General features: G+C 46.6%; 1 protein-coding gene across 4 annotated transcripts in view; it reads right to left on the bottom strand.

Annotated features, from left to right (window-relative positions):
* The window catches only part of RALGAPB (Ral GTPase activating protein non-catalytic subunit beta), a 64741-nt gene extending 50290 nt beyond the window's left edge, over positions 1–14451 (bottom strand). For all 4 annotated transcript variants that reach the window (XM_064729692.1, XM_064729693.1, XM_064729694.1 and 1 more), the window contains exons 1-5: positions 14241–14451; positions 6829–7041; positions 5965–6167; positions 1380–1543; positions 567–753 (exon numbers count right to left, since the gene is read on the bottom strand). In XM_064729692.1, coding sequence (XP_064585762.1) covers positions 567–753; positions 1380–1543; positions 5965–6167; positions 6829–7011 — 737 coding nt within the window. In that variant the 5' untranslated portion in view covers positions 7012–7041; positions 14241–14451. The remainder of the gene's footprint in view (positions 1–566; positions 754–1379; positions 1544–5964; positions 6168–6828; positions 7042–14240) is intronic.
* Positions 14452–18595: the final 4144 nt, after the last annotated feature.

The following is an 18595-nucleotide window of genomic DNA, read 5'->3' as shown; positions in this document are numbered from 1 at the left end:
CATACATGATCCTCACTGTTCCCATACCCAGCAAGACTCAGGACAGCTCTTCTCCCCTGCTCTCTAGAGCAGAGAGCCCGTGGTCTGCCCCTGGCCCATCACATCCTCACTGGCAGGGAACAAGTGCCAGGCAGCTGTAACACAGTTTCAGCTCCACAGGGTCCAAGCAGAGTCCAAGAGTCACCTCAAACCCAGCAGCATGAGCACTAACAAGCACCTAATCATTTTTGATGGTGACACACACATAGCGCTATACCAATATTCTGGAGTCACTCCTCAGGGAACGTGATGAAGAGTCACAATCATGAAGACTGATACACACACACGCCGTAAGGTGCCAAATATCACAGAGGTGCTATGCTTACACAAAAACAGAGAATCCAACTCAGATCTCCCCTTGCAGAACAAAGGAACACCCACACAATCCAAGGATACAGCAAGATCTCTCACTTTGTATTGCTTATTCACTTTTGGATTGCTGCACATTCCACAAATAAGCAACTCCAAAATATGTATAACCATGACTATCCCCATACATGCATTTATTTCCATGGGATTTCTCCTACCTGGAAGTAAGGGCACAGATGACCTTGCTCCACTGCTCAACTACTGCAGGATGATGTCGCCAGTTGGCCACCATCTCTTTGGCAGTTTTCCAGTACGGAGGTGTTGGAAAGCACCGCGTACAAGCCAGTAACCAGACCTCAAACAGCACGCCAATTAATTTTTCAGCCAGATTCTCAGCAATGCCACCTTGCAACAGAAACCAAGCACAACTTCAGTTAGTGTTCCATCTAAATAACTCCAAATATCTCCCCAAAGAGGTTTTAGTTAAAGTGCATAAAGATTAAGCCTTTTCTTTCATAACTTTTAAGAATGATCCTTGATTGCTTCCTACAGCCAATTAGCCTTTTTGCAAGACCAAGTACAATAGATAAAGCCCAGCCACATGTGTGTTAATAAGGGACAGAAGGAATCCACCAATCTTAGGCAGTCTTCTATTGCACTGTGTCTATACTGAAGTCTTTTTTTAAAATAACTAACACTGTTTTTTTGCACTAGGCAGGCTGAACAGCAAAACAAAGGAGTTTCAGTGAAACAAACAGGAAACAACAGTGTCTTAAACTGTTCATACCAAACTGTTCATGTATAAAGTCACTGTCTTGCAAAAATACTTTCAGGAAAACTCAGCTCCAAATCATTCAGTCTTTTCTGGCAATGCTTTATTTTGGAGTAATGGAGCAGAATTAGGAGTGAGCTATTGCACTTTGGTAGCTCCTAAGAGCTTTTAATAGGTTCCCCCATCCTGCTCACAGATGAATGCGAAGAAGAGACAGAAGATTTTTAATAATTGAACCAAATGGAAGATGAACATGAACCTTGCACAGTTGGAGCTGCTAGAAGAGTGTCATTGATCTGAAGAAGAAATAATAACAAAACCTCCCAGGTTTCTCTTGCCATAATTGTTGACTCATGCGCCAGCTTCTGGACAGCTTTCAAAACCTGCAAGCACAGTCTGATCTGACTGGATCCTGGGTCTGGCCTGCAAGAGAAGAAAACAATGCCTCAGAAACAGAACTATTAAGTGATGTATTCAGTAACATGAAATTTCAGCATGTTCAACTTACAAAAGGAAACAAGTATTATTGAGTGAAACCCAAGAACATGAGCCAATATGCTTCTGTGCACCCCAACTCTGTCTCCAGGCATCCTAACTCTGCCTTAATGAGCACAAGATGCACCGTAACGCTTTTTTCCACGTGAGACTCAACAGATAGAACAAGCACAATCCATCATCTCATATTTATCTTGGGCCAAACAATGACAATCTAGTTGCAACATCATGAATTATTATATACATAACTCAGAAGTGGCAAATTAGGAGAACATATTGTTCGCAAAATAATTTAAATTCTTCCTAGTTCTCCTGTTGTTTCCAAATCAACTCTTATCACTTCTACCTTTAGTCTGATGTTCCTATTTAATGACCCCCTTCTAGATCTTCTGTAAGCAGTTAGAAGTAAGGAAGGATAAAAGGAAACAGTTTCATATTTCCTAGGTTTTTCCTGTAGTCATTATCAGATCCACACTGGCACTGCCGAATCACTCAACACAAAGTTGCTCAGAAGCAGCACAAAGCAGCATCACCTCCACCCATCAGTTGGTCTGGACAATGCAGAACAGGTACAAAACAGCAATGTGACACATGCTGGACAGTATCTGAGGTAATTGGTAAAAAACCTTAGGAAGCCCAAATTTTAAAGGGTGAAAGAGGAGATTAGAAATTAGAGTGTGCAGTAAGGCATATTTCAACCTGTGCATCATTTCATGATCCCTCCTACCACCACTGAAGAGATGACAAAAAAACCCATACAAGTACTATGTTCCACTGGACTAGTAAGCAGTATTACCAGATTCCTTCCAAACATTTTCAAGGTGGTATAACCCACAAGTCATGTTGCACAGCAAGCACCTCAAGAATGTGCTGGTCCGCTAAATACCATCAGCTTTTGTCTTGATAGCATAATGTTGTATTACAGCACTGGAGAAAAAGATTACAAAGAGACAAGATAATGCCTAATGCATAATTGCACATTAACAGCCACAGCTGAGGACCTCAGTGAGTTGCTTGATATTAGTGCTAGATCGTAACCCAGAGTCTCTGTAGAATAACAAACTTTGGGATAAGGGAACCCTGCCTTGCTTACAGCACTATTTTTGCCTGAGCAATAATAGAGCAGATTGCTTCAGTTGAAAGGTATCCTTAAACAATATAGGCTTGAAGCTTCTAAGGCTGCTTCAAGAATTGTCTGCCTAATCATTTAGAGAAACTGTAAAAAACCAGAGCTTATATGCAAGCTAAGGGGATCCTTCTGTGCTGATCTTGTAAAGAAAGGCAACTCAAACATTCCTGTCCATCTATGACTTCCTCTTGTTTACAAAGCTGACCCAGTGGCAAGCTCTGCTTGCACTATTTCTAGACTTCTAGATGTCTACATTTCTACAGACTGTGGCCTTTTGGCCATACTCCCTCAGTACTGTTCCCATGACTTCATATGAGAAGCATATGAAGTAATTACAAAGAAAAGTACTTTAACAGTCACATGTTCCACGGTCTCTCAAGCAATTCCAGACATTTCTATTGCAGAGGACCTGGATATCTGTACTGCACTCTCCTGGAGAGGCAATAGAGGGAGAGAGAGTTCTCCTATTTCCTTCCAACAGTGTCTGTGGCACTGAAACTTTATCTGACAGCAGTAACAACCACTACTGCTTAAGTCATCTTCAAGACCTCTTGGATATTCTAGGGTTGCCAGAAATTGAAAGCCTGGGGGGTTGCCTGGTGACTATTCAAATACACCAACAAAGTGTTTGCTTCTTCAGAGTGGACAGAAGGCCAGTGCAGGAGGGAAGGAAGCCAACACCCTCTCTCCTGTCACTGCAGCAGATAGAGGAAAGCTAACTTGGCTCACCCAGCCTTCAGAGTTTTCTTTTTCAGCACCACACAATTTCAAGGACTGTGCATGTAAACATGTGATTCAGCTGGGCACTCAGACTAGAATATTCTATATGCACCTGCTCTGTAGGGGTGTACACAAGCTCCTGAGATGCCATTTACACTGAATTGCCCACTTCAGGCTGCTGTGTTTTGCACCTCACCCATATGTCACCATGTCGCAGACATTTTTTCATAGAAATCTTTTCTTTCACATTTGTCCATCTTCTGGGAAGCAGAGCCCCAGAAGAAGAATGTAAACAATTGTTATCAGCTGCTGTGAAATGTAGCAGGTGCCCTTGTGATTGGCTCATCTTCTATGTGTACCATTAAAGGCCAATCACAGGAGCAGCTCAGAGACAGATTCTCTGGACACAGAACTTTGTTATTCATTCTTTCTATTCTATTCTTAGCTGAGCAGCTCTCTGCAACTTCTCTTCTTTTTCTTTTTAGTATAGTTATAATGTATTATATATCTTATATCAATAAATCAAGCCTTCTGATCAAGAAACAAGATTCTCGTCCTTCTCTCACCACAGTGACCGTCTAAAGTCGCTGTAATATCACCATCTGAGTCTGATGCCTTTGCAACTCTGGGCCACCACTTTAAAGGCAGCCAAATCAACAGCTACATCATTTCCACAGAACCAGAATGAGGAAGGAAGCCATTTTAATCACAGCCTTCTATAGGACATAGGCTTATAATAAAGACTTAATATCTTCAACACAAGAACAGATTTTTCCAGGAGACAGTTCAATACAGGTTGCTGTAACACCTCCTGGGTAAGTATTCTACATGAGTCCATCATCAGCAGCAACCTGCATCAATTGGGTAAACCCAGAAATCATTCTCCTCTTCCTCACCACAGACACCTAAGTCTGAATCTTTGCTTTTATTCAAGGTAGGTGTGCACAACTCAGTTCTATATTCTATTTGCAGTATAGAAATTTCTCCTGTTGCTGGAGTGAATTCTGAACATAGCACCCTGGAGGGCAAAACTTAAAAAGAGAGTAGGGACTTGAATGTCAAGTGTTGATAGCAACAGCCATGAAAAATCAGTGTTTCAGATACATCTCAGAGGCTCTTGAAAGAAAAACATACAGAACAGCTATACTACAGTATAGCTAATGATTTTTCAGCTCTCCCTATCTCTAGGTATTAACTATTTCATTCAACAACTATCACATGTAGTCTATCAGCCTACATCAAAGTCCAACAATAATTTTGGGAGAGAAGTTAAAGTGGAAGCTTGTGCCAACAGCATGCAAGAAAACTGTACCACTGAGCTGCCTGCTACTAGGGTCCTGGTGTGAGAGCAAGCAAGGGATCACAGAAACAACTATTTGATGGACTAGTGAAGAATTTCTTCTCTGCTGTGCCAAGGCAACAAAGGATCCCAGACAGCAGACTGTATTCTGCACTAATTAAAGCTGAGAGACAACCTCCTGCCACAATCTAATCCAGAAGCTTGCTGTCCTCAGACTTGTGTCATTGGCTTGACCATGCTTTAATGGGAATTAAAATGCATTTTCACTACAAGTTAAGAGCAACAACAGCTAAGAGTAGGTGATAGACTTCAAAGCAATCAATAAACAGCAGAGAACTCTGAATTTGCACAAATAACTATTCCAAGTCCTTTATAAACAAAGCCTTTATTAAAGTGACCCAAGTGCAGCTGAGCACTTTGAAGGCCACCTGCAGTGACACATATTTAATACTGATAAAAGCTGATGATCTGATATTTATGGGCATATACTAAACACTGATCTGAAGTTAAGTACCTTTTCAGGGGATGCTACTCTTTAATCTTACTTATCCAGTATGTATGTCCAACAGCAGCAGGTAAACTTGCCATAAACTATAAACAAGGCAATGATGTTTGTGCACTCTGACAACGTAGCTGTGTACAAGACCCAGAAACATGTCTATCTCTCAAGGATCCATCATCCAAGGATGGCAGGCAGCAAGCACTCCAGCACCAGGTTCTTTCAAAACTACCAGTGAAGGACACTCACCATAACCATGCTCATTTGACAGGCAGCAAGATGCAGGCACAGAGCAGTCACTTACTACAAAATCCTTCAGTAAATCACAAATGAGTCAAATCTTGACTAACAAGGGCAGGGACTATCATGATGTTCTCTTAGTTTATCTCAGTTTTACACAATGAAAAGCACATGGTCACACAGTGATGCGCTTCTGCTTTTCCCCTTGCCCTCCAGTCATTCAATTGAGATAAATCTTGAACCTCTTGGAGCAGTAAACATTAAAGTATATGAACTATATGTCATTCTAACCACAGCGGCAAAAACTCAATTTGCTAGTGCAAAATTACAAGACATTTGGAGAAACACCTTCCTCCTAAGTTTGCAGCACTAGCAGTCCTTTTTGACTCAAGAGTCTCCACATCTCATGAGTCCTCTGACAGGTTACCTGCTGAGCACAGCCTGGAATCCCTAACACTCACCTTGGTACAAAGAGATTTTGGAGATGTTTGAGAATGCTTTGAACATAAAGGTTTGGTTCCTTAATAACAGGTAAAGGAATAGAGTCCTTAGGTAACACAAGAGCCATAATCCAATCTGTATACACATCCACACAGTATTTCACAGTATCGCCGTCCAAAGGGAGGGTCAGTCCATAACAAACCACCTCCATAGTCCATTTTACCTAACAAACATAAAGCAAAAGTTATTAAAAATAAATATTGTAAGTAAGTGCTGGTCAGAGCACATTAGTTCTAACTCAAAAAAAAAAGAAAGCAACAGTAGTTATGGTGTATGGGCAATTCTGTTCAACATATCCTGCAAGAAAACACCAAACCATTAACTCATATATCATGATATTATGAAGAATATGAATAAATGGCAAAACATTCTCTAAATTCTGAATCTCTTAAATCCAAACTGTAGATCACTCTTGGGAACACACAAAAGCTGTTAGTGAAAGATTTTCAAATTCTAACAAATACTTGTACTACACAAAGACTTTTTTTTGAAGTCACATACTGTTGCTTCAAAACTGAAGGTAAGTAGAAAGGTTTTGTGTTAAATGCTAAATTCTTTGGGTTTGAGGTTTTTTTGTTGGTTTTCTTTAGCCTGAATTTTGTGGTATAGTAGCTCAGGCAAACATTTACTATTAAGACATGAAGTACACTGTTGCTATGATGTAGCTGCTAATAAAAACCCTATGGAGATCACTAAACTAAAAATGTAACACACTTCATAAAACTTGGGACAATAAAGAGAAAAAAATAAAAGAGGCCATAAAAAACTATTAAATTGTCACTCCAGCATAAAGGAAACTATCATCTCCAAGGAAAGGCACTTACTTCTTTGTCTGTTTTTAGTAAACTCTCACTTCCAACAGATGATGTAATTAAAGCCTGTCCAAGAGGACGCACCACTGCATTTGCCACTTCTCTCCCCACATTCTCAGGATAGCTGTGAAGTACACTGGTATTCCCCTGATCATTTTGAATGACAAGATGCAAGGATCTCCACTCTGAGTACATAGTGCCTCTATGCTACAATCCAAACAACACCTGGGGGGACAAGAAAGAAAAAGAGACAATTAGTTTAAATGTCCATGACATGAGTTAGCATAACTGAGGCTGTGTAGCACAATCCAGACCCTTGTAAATTCAAGATGCACATATACATTTCACAATCCAGAAGAGATTCCAACAGTTGTTCTTCAACCTTAGTATGTCTTTTACACAGACGAGCTTTAACATAGGTTGATTACAGAGATTACAGCAAGTTTCAGTTCAGGACTAAATGTCTATTTTAGACACTTAAACCTGAGAAGTGATTTCACCTCACACTTCTGCTTACACCATTTTTGCAGGAAAGCTGCTTCCATTTACACAACATCTTCAGGTAAGTAGAAAACAGTTCTACAAGTATTCTGCTCATGAAGCAATGGCTGCAATTCACCCTGTTCCCTTTTTCACCTCAACAGCAGTTAAAAAGAGACACCAGGAAACTTCCAGGAAAACCTTAGTCATCTGAGAAGACAAAAATTCAGCCTCTTTCATATTCATAAGGTATTTCTACTGCAGGTACTACTCAAAACTGGTAGCTGAAAGATGCAATTCAGTGATAATGAAGATTATAATGCCCTTTATTTGCAGCGAGTTCAGGACTGGTTGAGCCTTAGTGCATCACTAGCTTAAATACAGCATCACTTTACAGTTTCATTACAGCACATACAGGTTCCAAATCTATGGAGCTGGGGTGCATTTCAAATCCTTGTAAAGTCAATACACACAGAGAGTCACTTCATAAAATCTACATTTGTCCCACAGGTTCCAGACAGAAAAGCCACTAGGAAATTTCCCAGGCAGCGCTCTCAGAACTAGACACAGCTCTCCTTTCAGTAACAATCCCAGCACAACTGCAGTTACATATATCCCCTCACTGCCATTTGAAATCAGGAAGCCAAGCTGACCGTGAACTAACCAGATTTTTGCAGTGATAGGAGCTTGGGATGGGTATTTTGGCATTGCTGTGTGTAGGGGTGTCTGCGGGAGAGTCTGTAGGAGAGACGGGGTCACGCCGAGAGATCTCTGCAGCCAAGTCGTGAAATGATCGGTTTGTCACAAAGGGTGTGGGTGCAGGGCCCTGCTGGGAGCTGCCAGCCGCAGCTCGGAGCAGGGCCGAGAGAAGAGAGGCTTAAAGTGTAAGAGAGTTAAAGGTTTAAGAGCAGAGAGCATGTAGAAAGGAGGGGGTGAAGAAGTGCAGAGGTGAGGGCGAAAAGAGAAGAGGAAGAGTGGAGAAGAGCAGTGGAAGAGTGAGGAAAGAGGGAGGAAAGAGAAGTGGAAGAGAGCAAAGTTCCCGTTACAATACAATAAATCATCTTCAGTGTTAAATATTCAGATTCTCTTCAACCAATCTACTACAACACGCATATCCTATAACATTTCCATACAACCTATAAGAATCACTACATTACCATACTGTGTTACATTTTAAATCCTAAATCTTACTCTTTGGGCCCTATCTGCCAAGCTGCAGGGTCTGCTCTGACCCTTGGACCTGCCTGCTTGCAGAGGGAATTGTTTCATCAAGAGGGGACTACCTTCAGCTGGCCACACCATTGTTTTCCAGTTGTTCAGTAACTGAGGGATCTCAAAACTTGCTTTCATTTCAATCTCGCTTATAGTTTCTATATTCTCAAAATCTTTTGCCAGACAATCATATTTATAAGGCTTTCCTGTTCCATCCTCACCAACATCATGAAACATCAACCAAGAGAGGCAATTAGAAGCAGCAGAAGTTAAGCTGTGCTCCCACAGTCCATCTGCAGTCAGCAGCACTCTTGTGTCCTGAGCAGTGGCTCAGCTGCACCAGCAGCACCACCAACACCTCTGTGCTGGGAGCCCTGGGAACGGGTGAGGAGAGGCAGCACCAGCCATGGGACTGCACTGGGCAGCTCAGAGACACCCACCACGCACAGCCAACTTTGATCCACACATCAAACACATCCAGAGATCTGATCTGACTCAGATGAGAAACATCTGTGCCAACACAGTTGTTTTGTGAGGAGAGCAGTGAGGACACAGGGCCAGAGGGGTGGCAGGAACATCCCTCTGACAGCAGAGTGCTTTGTACAGGCTCACAACAACGTTAAACCACTGCTCAAGCAGGTGGCACCACAGCAGCCTGAGAGAGCCACCAGAACTGCGACTGCACCAGCTCATTTCCTCCTCTCCCACCAGAACTGACAGCCTTTTATCCATTATCTGAGCCAGGTGACCACATGAGCAAGGAAAACAGGGTTGGCACAGGAGAAAAGCCAGGAGTGTTCAAGAGACACAGCTCAGAGCAGCTCAAGCTGGCATGGATGGCACTCCAAGATCCGTTTGCCAACTGCACTTACCTGGCACAATTTGGAAGCCATCTAGTTATACAGGGAATATTTTGAACACCTCCCCTAGACATTCGTTGGCCCAAAACCAAACAAGAAACCAGGCCTGGAAATACACATTCCTAGGGAAAGACCTATTTAAACAATCTGCCTACTTAGCTGACTGCCCAGATGTTTATACCCAAAGCCTGATTATTCCCTTCAAGGGAGACAGAACAGTGAGGCAGCAAGATCTTGTCTTCCAAACTACATTCTTTGTGGTTTGAGACACAGCCATGTGTGCTTATCTGCTAGTGAGTTAACCAGAGCAGCAGCAGCCTGTAGGAATTAATTCCTATATCCTTCAGGTATCTTCCCTCCTCTGGGGACTGAAGCAGGGGGAATGCTCATGTCACTGTGGTCAAAACCCTTAGGCTTAGAGAAAAATGGCAATTCCAAGACACAGAAAAGTCACACACACACAAACCCCCCAAAATCAAACCAAACCAAAAACCCAAAGAAAATACCCTCAAAAATGAAATACCAAACAACACCTACAAAATCTCAATCCTCAATGATGGCTTTGATCACTGCTTAGCTCCACTATCTAGGTTTCCAGACTCCTCTCTTTTCCTTTCATATCCTATAGCCACAGACATGCTTCATCTTCTACCTGACCAGCATCTTAGTCTCCAGTGTGTGTTTGAAGTCAAAGCAGAAGGGACAGAAGTGAGATATAATCCACTTTCCAAGATTTCCCTCTCCTTTCTCATCCTCACAGCACTTTGCCTCTATTCCCAGAGCAGAGTCCCTACCCCCTATCCCACAAGGGAAGAGGGGAAGCACTCCCCATTCCTCTCCCGTGACACAAGTTCATTAGAAGCATGTAACCCTGTAACAGTATTTGAGGAACATTGGTTTAAATAAGCTGATTTGAACTGATAAAACAGCATGTCCTTTCCATGCCTGCCCTCCAGCTGGCAGTGAACAGCTCATGGCAGGAGCTTCTGATAAGCACAGCACACTCACTGTGGCCCCCTCAGCCCAGAGCAGGGTGCCCAGGTGTGTGGAACTGCTGTACAACACAAGCAAAAGGCAGGCAAGGCCTATGTGGGAGCTTTCTCATCTAGAAGAATCCTGCTGCAGCTTAGAAAACCTTAACTGCACTAAGGAAGGGGAACAGGAGAACACAATCACTTGTCCTCAGGCAGCTCCTTGCCACAATGAAGAAAAGATGCAAAGCTCTTCTGGGTGACCCTTCCACACTTCTGAGGAGTAACACTTTTAACAGATACAGGATATATACAACATGCCATGCTGAAGAGGTTTAGCAACAGGACAACCAAAACTTCTCATACCACACACTCCCAGCCTGCTGCCTGACATTCTTACATAAATTTAGTCATCAGCCTGTATCTTGTTAATATTTGAGACTTCCTTTCATCTTGCTGTAGAAGAAACCTGTTCATTTTAGCAATACCCAGGGAATACTGAGAAAAGTAATTGATTCAGATGCAAAATCCTTATGAGGGAGATTTATCAGGGCGTCGATCTATCCACCCCCCTTATATTTAGCAGTTAAAAGTTTTTATTTGGAAGGACTGGAAGTTACTTTTTATTTAAGACTCCAGTTCAACTGCCACTTGAATTGGAAATGGCTGCAATCTGTTAGGATTGGACTATCTCTAAATCTGTCTAGCACACAGCTTCTTCTAACTGGGCAGGAATTAAAAAAGGCTGGAAAGTCTCCACACAATGATATCCAAAACAATGTTCCTGACAGATTCCACACACTGACAGACAGTTTTCCAACTTTCCTCAAAGAGCACCTACTGCTGTGCAGCAGCAGGACTCCCTCCCTCCCAAGACGCTGTATTTATCAGCAACTACTGAAACACCACCAGCAAACTGCAGACCAAGAAAGCAACTGTCACACCACACCTAATTTTGACTCCTGTTTTTGCAATACTTCTGTATCTCAGAAGCACCCTCACTTGCCCAGCTAACTTTGCACAAGTTTCATGAAGCTGAATATTCACATTTCACATACACCTATGTCTTTTGGGGGTTCAAATCACTAAGCACTCTCAGAAAGCTGATTCAGAGAAGGAGTGAGTAGATTAATAAATAAATTTCTGTTGTTCACCAAGCAGTTTTACACACTCTTGTATGCTCTATGTTCACTGTATGTTCCTGGAGACTGCACTAAATAAAACATCCTCACACTCTCACAGACAAACCTGGAAAGAAATCACCAGCATTAAAACTAGCAAAGGCAATGAGACATTATGAAACTGAGCACTAATTCCAATAATCCCGAGCATGGTAAATAATCTGGATTTCAATGCATTTCCTCCCAATCTTAGAAACTTCAGTTGTTATTATCATATAAACCACAGAAACTGGATGTCTCAGCATTGAGGATCCAAGATCCTCAGTTCTCAAACACTGCAGAAGCCAGTGAGCACAAAAGAATTACAAGTCCATAAAACTCAAACAATAAAGTTCTATTTCCAGTTTCCAGAGACCTAATATGAACAGCTGCAGCCAAAATATTTAAACTCCTGGATCACTAAAGTTAGACAGCAAGAACTAAACAGAGCCACATTCTGCAGTTACTGTGAAGGAATGCACAGAAGGTGCAAGGCTGAAGTTGAGGTGCTCGGAGCATGTGCAGGCAGAGGTCAGGGAATCAGCACTCAGGTACAGAGCAATTCCTCAGAAAATGTGCACTAAGGGAGGGAAGTGCTGGGAGCTAACATGAACATTTGGTAATGTTCAGCAGCTGCAGATGTAAAATGAAGTATTTTCCTACGGTGCAAAAGAACTTCAAGCACAAAGACAAGCTGTCCCAAAAGTAGACCCCTCTTGGCTTTTACTAGAACCAAAAAAGCAGAGCAGACACAATGGATTACTACTGTACAAGAGATGCAAAAACATCAGCAGAGAGATGCCCAAGGAAGGCTGAAGGCCTAATTGAGCCCAAACCAGAGAAGCAGCCACAAAAAAAGTCCACATCAAAGTTCTGGGATGTCAGATATGCTTTATGAGTATTCCCTGGAAAAAAAGGAAGTCCTCTCATTTAACATAATCTCTGCTACCTAACATTACTAACATTTGCTCTCCAAAGGAAACAATTCTTGCCAGAAAGCCATCCTGCCACAACCCACCTTCCCCCAAAGCACAAACCAGACCATTATGAGCAATTTTTCTCAGCTGTCTGACATTCTAAACATGAACAGCTGCTATTTGCCCACTTGTCCCACTGCCCTCCCAGTTCATGTTGGAGAAGGCAAGTTACATCTAGCTGAGACTAACTGCAGCTCTGCTATTAACCCTACCAGGCCTGAGGAAGCACAGCCCTCCTGGCAGCTCACCTCTGGAGCCACCTAACATATTAGCTCCGCCTAAGGAATGCACTGTGCGTGAAGAACAACTGCCAGAACAGAGAGCAGGGAAAAAATAAAAATTACAAGAACCAAACAGAAGACCTATCTGAGAGAAAGACCAGCAGAAAGTTGGTATTTTAAGTATTTTGTTAAAGAAATTTTAAAAAATGCATGTCAGGGTTACTATCAATTTTTTTAAAGTCGATATTCAATGCAAGAAGAGAAAAGTCAAATGAGAAACCAAACTCCTGTCATCCTTTTCCCAAGCCATTCAGCCACAGCACTACCAAGGGTCAGAGGAGAGAATCCCAGGTGCCCTTGCCCGGAGAAGACAAATTTGTCAGATTTTATTGCATTACTGTAGCAGAAATTAATAGATGAATGTGCCAAAGGAAAGACTGGGTCTCAAAGGATCCCACAGGATTCCAGCCTCACTATCTCCAGCACTCCCAGTTCATGGACCCCATTGCCTCTGGTTCCTGGGAACACTGCTGGACACAGCCTGGCCAAAGCAGGAGGCAGGGCACTTGCTAGAGAGAAGGCCACTGCCTACAAGTTGCATGCTGTTACACATGAAGCTGAGCAGAGCCATAAGAAAGCAAAAACAGTTTTGTAGGTTTTGGCTATTATTCTGCTTTCAAGCATCATTACTCAGACATCAGTACTACTCTGCTTCTCACTATCACTCTCATTTTAAACACTAGATTTGAGATAAATTATCTTCCAGGCAAGTCACCTGAGAATTTAGTAAGTTTTCAAACCCCTCATTTATGCAAAAAAACTACTTAATGAACTTGACCACAAAACAGTGCACTCGACTGAACAAAATTTTTACTCAACAGTTTTTTTTACATTGGCACTTATTCGTCGGTCCAGTTTCTGGTGAAGTCTCCAAACTGCTCAAGCAGGAAGGACTCTCTTGCAGGCACAGCCCCCTCACTCCGGGGAGAAGCCTCGCTGCTGAGTTTGCCAAATAAATAGGATTAACTATCCACTGGGCACGGAGACCGAATGGGACAGGGAAAAGCAGAATCCCGACAGACCCCAGAGGCCTGAGCCGGGCACGCTCGGGACCAGCGGGCTGTTGGTCGGACTCTGCGGGGAAACAGCGACACAAACTTTTTCCTCCCTCAGGTCCAGCTCCCGCTCGCAGGATCCACACGGGAGGAAGGGTGCGGGTACCACCTCACGCTCCTCCCAGGGACCCGGAACGCGGTTCGACCCCCCGGGCCGGAGCAGGGGCCGAGAGGGGCCCTGGGCCGCGAGTGGTCATCGAGAGTCGCTCCCGGCCGCCCTGCGGTGGCTCCGCGGCACCAACCAGGGGCGAGGCGCTGGGGGAGCCCTGGGGACGGGCTCGCCCATCGCCCGCCTCGCTCGGGCCCCGCCGCGGCAGCGCAGAGGTCAGCGCGGTGGAGGCTCCGGGCGGCGCCCGCGCCACAGGCCCCGCGGGTAGCGAAGCGGGCCGAGCCCGACAGCGCCGTGGTGGGAAGCCTGGCCGTCTTACCTGCGCCGAGAGCCCGGCAGACATGTCGGGGAGCGCCACTCCCTCAGGCCGCCGGCGCCACGGGGCCGCGGCCACACGGGACCGGGAGCGCCGCTCGCTGCGCTCGGCCCGCACCCGCTTCCGGCAGCGCCACAAAGCGCACGGCAGTGTCGTGCCCTGCGCATGCGCGAGTCCACTACAACGCCATTCCCCGCCCCTGCACGCTACTCCTGTGCCGGCGGCACCGAATAAGTCGCAGAGACAGGCTGTGCGCATGCGTAGTGCGGCCGCCGCCGTGCCTGGCGCCGCTGTGATGCTCTCACTCTTAAAGGGGCCGCGCACACCGGCCCCGCCCGTACCCCGCGCTGCCCGCGGAACCCGGAGGCTCCGCCATCTCACCGGTCCCCGGGCGCTGCACCCAGGCCTGGGGAGGGCCTGTGCAGCGCACCGGGACTGAGCGCCCCCGGACCCTCGGGTGTAAGGAGCTTTTGCCGGGCAGCTCCAGCTGGAGCTCCAGCGACCGGGAGCCGCCGGTGCCGTTCCGCTGGCCTGGCTCCGGCTCCTCTTCCACTGCCGCCGCGCGCTCTGCTGCTGCCCGGCCCGGCCTTGCCCTGCCCTCAGGCTCCGCTGCTGCTGCGCCCCGGCTGCCGTAGCTCAGCTTGGCTGTGGCTGGGAAGGGACAGTGACAGCACCAGCTCTGTTTCCGCAGGCCGTGTCTCGCTCTTCCCGCGATCTTTATTCTCATTCCGCGTTCATTTGCTGCTCCCCTAGCCCATAGTATTGACCAGTCTGCGGGTGCTGATAGCACTTAGCTACAGCGACATAGGTTACCTGGGTTCAAACAGTGTGGGCAGCATGTGAGGGGGGGATTCTGCTCCTCTGCCCACTCAGGTGAGACTCCACTTGCAGAGCTGCCCCAGCCCTGGGGACCCAGCATCAGAAGGATGTGGAGCTGTTGGAGCAAGTGCAGAAGTCGTCATGGAGATGGTCCCAGGACTGGAGCCCCTCTGCTCTGGAGCCAGGCTGGGAGAGCTGAGGGTGCTCACCTGGGGGAGAGGAGGCTTCAGAGAGACCTTGGAGCCTGTTCCAGTGCCTAAAGGGACTGCAGGAAAGCTGAGGAGGGATTTTGGGACAAGGGATGGAGGGACAGGACAAGGTGGAATGGCTTCTCACTGCCAAAGGTCAGGCTTAGAATAGGTTTCTTATGTGTTTCTTTAGTATTTCTTTACAGTGAGGGTAGTAAAACAATTTTCCCAGAGAAGCTTTGGCAGCCCACCTGTGGAAATAATCAAGACCAAATTGGACAGCACTTGGAGCAATCTTGTCTAGTGCAAGGTATCCCTGTTTATTGCAGGGGGCTTGGAATAGATGGCCTTTAAAAAGTCCAACTACTTGCTGATTCTGTGAAACACAGCCAGTGGAGAAGGCAGCACAGGGCACTCTGCAGGGAGCAGTGCCTTGCTCCACAGCCCAGCGATGTTTAGGGATGGTTCGAGGGCCTGGTATCCTGAGAGGCCCTGGCAATGGACCCCTTTACCTCACTCCCTGCTGCAGCTGGGAGCGGCACCATCTGCCTGCCTGTATCACCCCTGTGTTCACCTCTCTGCAGTGTTCTCTGCTTTCTGCAAGCAGTCCAGCTGGTGCACTGCTGATAAAGTCAGCCCGGTCTCACAGATTCATTATGGCCTGTTCCACAGGGGCCAGGTTTCCAGGTCCTTTCTTCAGCACTTGCCTGCACTATTTCTTGTTCAGTGCAGCACTGAGATGTTAACCTTAACAAACAGGAGCCTGCAAAGTGATTTTTAACCTCTTGTATTGCTTATCCACTGAAGAAACACCAGATATCACAGTGCAAACTGTATTCCTGTTCCCCTTGCTGGCAGGAAGACTTCTAGTCTGCACATTCTCTGCATGGAGGCTGCTGACAGCAAGAGATGTGAGTTTCATAATAAAGATTTACTCAGTGCTTTTAATGTAAATCTTTTCCTCCTCTTTGTTCTGCCCCCAATGGGAGAGCAGGGCCTTGCAGGACACATCCCTTCGCAATACCATGAATCTTTGGTCCCTAATTAAAAAAAAAAAAGAGAGAGATCTGGGTTAGTCAGGCTGCTGGGGTAGGCAGAATGCAGCACAGATGGAGAGGACTGAGTGAAAGGGCATTTGTGTCTTGGTTTGAAAGACAGATGTCTGCCAAGGAAGGTGGGAACCTCCCTTGGAATGGAGAATATGACCCCCTTCCCTCTGAATTCTTATAACTTTGAAATGACAGGGCTTTCAGGCAAAGATACCAGAAGAGGAATAGCAGTTCCTTGCTAGCGTGTGTGTGTATAACGTGGCAAACCAACCCCCAGCCCGGCAGCACCGACGAGCAGACGCAGAGCCCCAGGGCCGGCCTTGTCCCGGCTGCAGGCACCTTCCCCTGCGGTGCAGTTCCGGGCACAGCCAGCAGGGGCGCTGCTGGCTCCCGGCCGGGCAGGGCGGGGCGATGATTCCCCCGGGGCTGCAGGGGGCGCTGTGGCAATGGCGGCCGGGCTGGCGGAAGGGATGCACAAGGGGCTGCCTTTGGAACCCTCAGGGACGGCCGGGCCCGCTGCACCTCCGGCGGGGGAAATGGACTGCAGCAGGAACCTGGGAAGCAGCTGGAACGGCAGAGGCGAGCAGATCCTGTTGTAATAAATGAGATGTAGCAGAAATTCTGCAGCCTTAGCAGGAGCCGCAGGACATCCCGGCAGGCTGGGGTATGGGGTGACAGTGTAGCGAAAACTCAGAGCAGCGGCAAAAAGCAGCCTGGCTCCCAAACGCGGCTGGGAGACCCTCCCTGTGAGAGGGAAGGGGCTCGGGGTCCCAGGGCTTCCCCTGAGGCACCAGAGCAGATAATGTTATGAACAAACATTCGGTTAATATTTTTTTGTGAGAAAGAGCTACAGGGACGCAGCCAGATCTTTGTCCCTGCCAGGGTTCTGCGAGCTTTGTTATTGTAATCACGGGTCATTGTAGCTTATCGCCCCTTTTGTATTAGTAAAGGCCCTGGCTGGGGTGGGGTGATGGCCCTTCCCCGAGGCTGTGCTCTCTTCCCAGCATAGGGAAGACACCTGAGAGGATGGGAGGGGGGTTATGCAAAGTGACTCCAAGACCAGCATGCTTTTTGGGACCCCGACTCCAGAGGCACAGAGAAAACCCCAAAAACAACGAGCCAAATAAGAGTTGAGAGACTAAAGTGATGTCTGGACGTGAGGAGCCGATTGCTGAGCCTGCAGAGATGCTGAACACCTTCAGAGCCCCTCTCGCCCTGAGCACAGAGTCGTCCCAACGCCAGGACCAGGCGGGACAGAGCCAGGGAAAGTAAGATCCGACGGGGACATCACGCCCTAAAGGCTCCCACGAGGACTGGATCCCCCAGCTCTGCCCCTGGTGGACAGAGCTGCGCATATCCTCCTCCTCTGAGTCGCCCTGGGAGACGCGACGGGGACTGCAGCCCTGCCGAGCCGCCCAATCCTGAGCTGATCACTTTTAATAAAGGCATTAAAAAGGAGAAGAAGTCTCCTGGCCCTGTTTATTTCAGATAAGGTCTTTTATTAGTGAGGTAGGGTGTTAACAAGGTCCCAGTGCAACAGCCACTCCCACAAACAGCTTTACTTGTGGTAGGAGAAGACAGCAGGAGACAGAGCCTCACAGTGCTGGGAATTCTCCCTACAGCAACCACAGCCTGTCTCCCCTCTGATGCCGAGAGAGCCAGGAGCTGTGCTCAGCCCCTTCCCCCTGCCCAAATATCCCGGTATCTCTGCCCCCTCTAGAGAAACCCCTCACCTAAGAGAGTAGCCAGCCCTACCCTTCCCCTGCACCGTGGCAACTTCTTTTTTCGCTTTAAGTACCAGTCAGTTTTGTCTCCTAGCAACATATGGGAAAAAATTCCCTGAGAGAAAGCAAACAAAAGGAGCGATCTTAACCTCCAACAATTTGTTACACAAGAGAGTCTCAGAGCCAACAGGCACGCGTGCAGAGGTGAAACTGCAAAGCTGGCTCATGGACCCCCGTTCCCCAAATCACAGTCTGCTTGCTGTGCCCATCTTCCTCTCGGCCCCTTACCTGCTGGATCAGAGGAGCAAAAACTCCTTCCCGTCTCGCACATTTTGCTTGACAGTGGCAGGAGCAAGAGAAGTTGAAGTTCACCTGCAGCAGCCCATGGAGAACCACCTTTCCCTGTGTGCTCACTATGTGTGACTTCAAAACCACTGAAGTCACACATAGTGATCACACAAGGAAAGGTGGCTCCCGTGGTCCCCTGCACAGTGGCCTCAGGGCTGCCAGCTGTGGCTGTGCTGCCTCCCAGCTCTCTGCAGTTCACCCTGTGTGGATTCTCCATGAAAGGAACGAGA

This window comes from Zonotrichia leucophrys, chromosome 20 (genome assembly GCF_028769735.1).
Source record: "Zonotrichia leucophrys gambelii isolate GWCS_2022_RI chromosome 20, RI_Zleu_2.0, whole genome shotgun sequence".
In the NCBI taxonomy this organism is placed as follows: Eukaryota; Metazoa; Chordata; class Aves; order Passeriformes; family Passerellidae; genus Zonotrichia; species Zonotrichia leucophrys.
This window is presented reverse-complemented; position numbering and strand designations above follow the sequence as displayed.